Source organism: Microtus ochrogaster, chromosome 8 (genome assembly GCF_000317375.1).
Source record: "Microtus ochrogaster isolate Prairie Vole_2 chromosome 8, MicOch1.0, whole genome shotgun sequence".
Lineage (NCBI taxonomy): Eukaryota > Metazoa > Chordata > Mammalia > Rodentia > Cricetidae > Microtus > Microtus ochrogaster.
This window is the reverse complement of record NC_022015.1, coordinates 31,226,567-31,231,550: the sequence shown is the minus strand read 5'-3', so window position 1 is coordinate 31,231,550 and position 4,984 is coordinate 31,226,567. Positions and strand designations below refer to the sequence as shown.

The 4,984-nt window shown below is 43.1% G+C and overlaps 1 protein-coding gene across 1 annotated transcript in view; it reads left to right on the top strand.

Moving 5' to 3' along the window:
- The window catches only part of Tcerg1l (transcription elongation regulator 1 like), a 180,600-nt gene that overhangs the window by 6,758 nt on the left and 168,858 nt on the right, over nucleotides 1-4,984 (top strand). The window contains exons 4-6 of the mRNA XM_005351432.2: nucleotides 3-161; nucleotides 2,282-2,428; nucleotides 3,145-3,325. Of these exons, the coding sequence (XP_005351489.2) occupies nucleotides 3-161; nucleotides 2,282-2,428; nucleotides 3,145-3,325 (487 nt within the window). The remainder of the gene's footprint in view (nucleotides 1-2; nucleotides 162-2,281; nucleotides 2,429-3,144; nucleotides 3,326-4,984) is intronic.

The following is a 4,984-nucleotide window of genomic DNA, read 5'->3' as shown; positions in this document are numbered from 1 at the left end:
CGCCCCCGCCGGTGCTACTGGCTTCGGCGCAGCCCGCCGCCGCCCCGCTGCTTGCGCGGTTGCCGGGCTGGCCAGCCCCGGGCGAGCCCCTGCTGCCTCTGCTGCCGCTGCCCTCTGCGCCAGATCACGCCGTGCACAATTATCCCCTGCTCCCCGGACAGGTAACGTCCCGGCTCCGGTCCCCACTCAGGCTCAGGATTACGGGTCCCTTCCTTTCCCCAGTCTGGGTTGGCGCTCCTCCCTTCCCAGGTGGTTTTTGGTTCTCCACACCATCTGGACGCAGCCTCGCAGTCATACATTGGCAAGAAAGTTCATGCTTCGAAGTCCGGTTTTGCCTTGGCAGTTTTTTTTATTTTTATTATTATTATTATTTTTATATTCCCCCTCTGGCTTTCATCAGAGCGGCTCAGACCCTGCATCCCTAGTAGGAGCCAGAGAGCCTGGACCCAACTTTCCCCAGGCGCCGGGCGCTGTCCAGAGCGCGGTGCTGAAGTCGCCGCTGCGTATCACAGCGCGGCAACCAACTATCGTGGCTGCCATCGCCTCGAAGTTAATACTTTTACAGTCTCCGCCAGACTAGAAAGCAAGCTGCGGATCAATAGCTATTTCTGATTCTGATCTGGTCCCCCTACTCCTTCACATAGATTTAAGGCAGGGCTTAAGAGAATTCCAGCCACGGAAGGCAGCCTGGAAATCCTGCCTTGAAAATGTTTTGGGGGGTGGGGATTTCCTCTCCTGCCATTTGAATTTCCTTAAGCCAGATTCCACTTTAAAAGAGTTTGGCATGCAGAGCCTGGAACAGCAAAGAAAAGTGACTATGCCTTCGACTGACGGCGCGATGTTGCAACCTTTCCTGGCTCTGGTCAAATATATTGTTCACTATCTGTGCAAATGAATTTGAATACAGGAATAGCATATATTTCATTCCGAAACAGACCTAATTAGTATATTCAAATAAGCGTTCAGCTACAATACCCCTTTTAATTAATTTTAACCCGGTACCACCTTGTAAATTTTTCTAGAAGACATCATGAAACTTCCCCTAAGCTGTTCCTTGGACTTAACGATAATGATACGTGCCATACTGGGCATCCTATCTTGATGTGTGATGCACTACGTATTAGGCTTTATTGGATAAGCTCTGGTAGCTTTTGCCATGTTTAGGAGGGCTGTCATTTCAGGGTGTTACCGCTAGAGGTACATAATGTTGAAAACTGCCCCCTCCCAGCTCTTGTGCCCTCCAATAAATTAAAAGGAAAAATCCGGAAAATCTTAGCATTTGTCATTTGCATATTTTCTGCTATTCACTATCTAAGTAAGGATAGCTAGAATCAGAAAGCCATTTTACATACAGCAGAACAAGAAAACCCTTGTGCCTTTGAAGGAGCAGCCGCTGAGTCTTTCCCCACCCCCACCTTGCTGGGGTGAAGAAGCGGGAGGGGGGTTACTGGGTGACCTGTACTTAGTGTCTGTCCCTTCCTGTGCTGTCTGTCTGAGATCTTCAGCCAAGGAGTCCTTACATTTCCTTGGCTCTAGTTTCTGTTTGTATTAATGAACCGTGAGAAAGTTACAATGTTAGCTCCTTAAAACAGTTTCAAAATAGTAAATGAGATGGGTGCAAATTGCCACACTGATGGGGATGCCAGAGATCAGCTCTGTGCTCTCCGTGAAGAGAGAATGGGAATTCAAAAGAAATGGTCCCAAAGCCAGCCTTTGCCCTTCCCATCCGCCCAAGCCAGAAACTCTTTTCTTTTTCTATTTTTTTAATTATGTTAGTTTCCTGCACGAATAGAAGGGTTTCTGGTTTCTCCCCCCACACACACACACTCTCTTTTGTTCCCCCCCACCCCATCACCCCCACCCCAATTCCTTTCCAAGATTCCTGACTTTAGGATTTGTTTCATGACCTACTTAGTTTTGCCAGGTTTCTGTGTAACCTTTGGGCTGTAGAAGTCCCATTTCCTGAGTCTCTCATTGTCTTATCTTAGAAGTTCCTCCCCAATATTGACAGATACTGAATTGATAATTTTATGATGATCCAGATATGAAACTTTCACAAGTCTCTCTGTAATTTATAAATGTTCATGGTCTTTCTTGATTGGAAATTATATAATATTCTCATCAAATTTCTATGCTTAAATTCCTTTATCATAACAGCTACTCTGGCGTCTTTTGGTACAAACAAGGCTAATGTTTCTCTCTCTCTCTCTCTCTCTCTCTCTCTCTCTCTCTCTCTCTCTCTCTTTCTCTCTCTCTCCTCTCTCTCAATTTTGGGTCCCAGTGGCTGTTTGGTGGCTATTCTCCATCCATAGGACTATCCCCCTCCTCTGCTGTGGAGTTGGTGCCCCTTTTCCCACATGTCTGCCCTTCTGCTCTGCCACCTCCTGTTGGGAAAAGCTGGATAGACAAGAGGATGCCTAATTACAAGGTAAAAGTGCAAGCGATTTAATTGGATAAGTGGATTTTTAATTGATAAGTCGCTGAGTATCACCATGTTAACAGAAAACATTTCACATTTTCTAATTGTAATAGATTGTCTATTTGAGTACAGAGAAGGCTCATCCCGGAACCAGACTGACCTGTTAAAAGACAGCAGCAGATAGGGATAATTTTGTCATGACTCAAACAATTGGGTTCTGTTGAAAAAGCAACAATTTCTGAATCAGAATTTTTTCAACTTTAAAATCTACAACCATTGGTCAAAATCCACTCTTAAATATTATAAAATGCAAGTTTCACATTTTGAAAAGGAATTTTTTCTCATGAGTTCTACTTTGTTTTTTTTTCTCCTTTCTGATGGCTTATGAACTCGTGTCCCAAATATCATTTACTTACTTGAATATGAAAGATGGAATAACATGTTAACTTGTTCTACCATCCAAAATGGTGATCTCATCAGGTGATTCTTCAGTTTTTCACCTGGCTGTTGCACTGACCTAGCTAGTTGAAGATTAGCTCAGTCTCAGCTAGAGGTCTTTTTCTGGTGTCTTACAGCAATTCCTTTCTTTAAGTTTTAAATTCACACTTTTATGGTTTATCCAGTAGTATAACACCCACCAGTGGGCCAGGGAACAATAGTATACACCTGTCTATTCCACCAAGTGTTTCGTTTGTGAATGTTTTGTTTGCCTTTCTTTTGGACAGATCTTTTTAAACAATTCATTTGCTCTGGACTCCACGTGGATATATCCCGAGGAATCAGGACTCTTCCACAGCCATGAAAAACCTCACTTTCTGGCAAACCAAGTAACTCCATCTCTGTCTAGGCCAGCTCCTGCCTCCAGGCCTTTCCCCACTGTGGTATTAGCAGCTCAACCAATACCAGGTCAGTCCCCAGCTAATAGTGACAATGTGCCTGTCTGTGTGAGTCATAAGTCAGCTTGAAAGCAGTGTCATTTCCAAGACACAATTCTCTTAGCAAACTCTTGTAGGACGTATTGCACAGTGTGACTCTTTCTAAAAATTTGAGTGCATCTGTTATCATTTTTCAGCTGTAGGGTCAGTTTTGAAGATGAGGAGATAGCGGAGGGATTTGGACAGGAAAATATTGGCTAGGCTCTGTTTGTATAGCCACGTTTTATGCTACTGGTTAGTGAGGACAGCAGATGAACCGCTGTCACTAGTTAACAGTGTTGCTTGTCTAGGGTGCTGCATGCAAGGATGCTTGTGGGTTTGCCAGGCACGGGTGCATGCATAGTTTTTGTGAACTGGGAATTATCAATGGGGGCAATGGTAGAGATGGATTATAAAACATTCTATTTGAAAGATGGGCTTTGTTCTATCTTTGGAATCAAGTGACCCAAGCGAACATTTGTCCTGTAAAATAGCCACCCCCGAAACAGTCCCTGGATGAAATATTGCATAATAAACCTGTATTGTAATAGGAGAATAAAATCATCTTATGAATTTTTAAATTGATTTTTTAAAATCACCTTAACATATGATCATATTACAAAAGCAAATGTTGCTGGTGCCAAAATCGTCTTGCAGCCCCTTCCATTATGGAATATTTTATGACTGCAGAATTACATTATCTTCCTGTAATTTCCTACCTACCAAGCTTATCTCAATATGTGTCTCTAAAATTTAGTAATAAGGAGCTGCTCCTGTGGATACCAACACCGGGGTAGGGGATGCATTTACTTTATTCTCTGTTTGGCTGCATATTTATTCTAATTTGCAAGGGCTCTTGTTTAGCAATAACTTAGGGAGAACAAGACAACGCGTCCTGCAGGCTTTTGCGATTCTCACCTGAAAAGCGCCTTTATTCCTTGTCATTGTTCATTGTCGATTGATTGAGATCTGACCAAGCGTCAGGGGTACTCATGTTTATAACATCGCGTGCCATGATGTTCATGTTCCTATTTGCGTTAATAGTCATGGAAGGTAATTTGATGACACATATCATATATGAGAGCTCCATGACTTTCAGTGACTCTTGGGAGAATAATATTTCTCGACGCATAGATGAAGATGCTCAGATCACCTGCAGGTTTAGTTTTGTAACTACAGGTTTAACAGATCCATCCAGTGGCGTTCCCCCTTTGCATTCGTGGCAGAAGGACATACGGGCATGTCTGAGAATGCCTCAGTCCTTCCAGGAAGCATGTCCTCTGGACATCCTATGCTCACTGGGAAATCTATAACTTCTCAGGTGGCTTACTCACTGTGACACAGCCCATATTTCACCCTCTGGTCACACAGCATTCATTAATTTACCTTCTGGTTTGGGACTAGTAATACTCAAATGGTGAAATGATACTTATTTCAAACATAATGTCCTAGCAATCTTTCATCCCAGCCTTGCCTACCATCAGTCACATCTGTGCATTTTATCCTCCCTGGCTTCTCTCTCTTCCTTCCTTCCTTCCTTTCTTTCTTTCTTTCTTTTTCTTTCTTTCTTTCTTTCTTTCTTTCTTTCTTTCTTTCTTTCTTTCTTTCCTTTTTCCTTTCCCTTTCTTTCTTTCTTTCTTTCTTTCTTTCT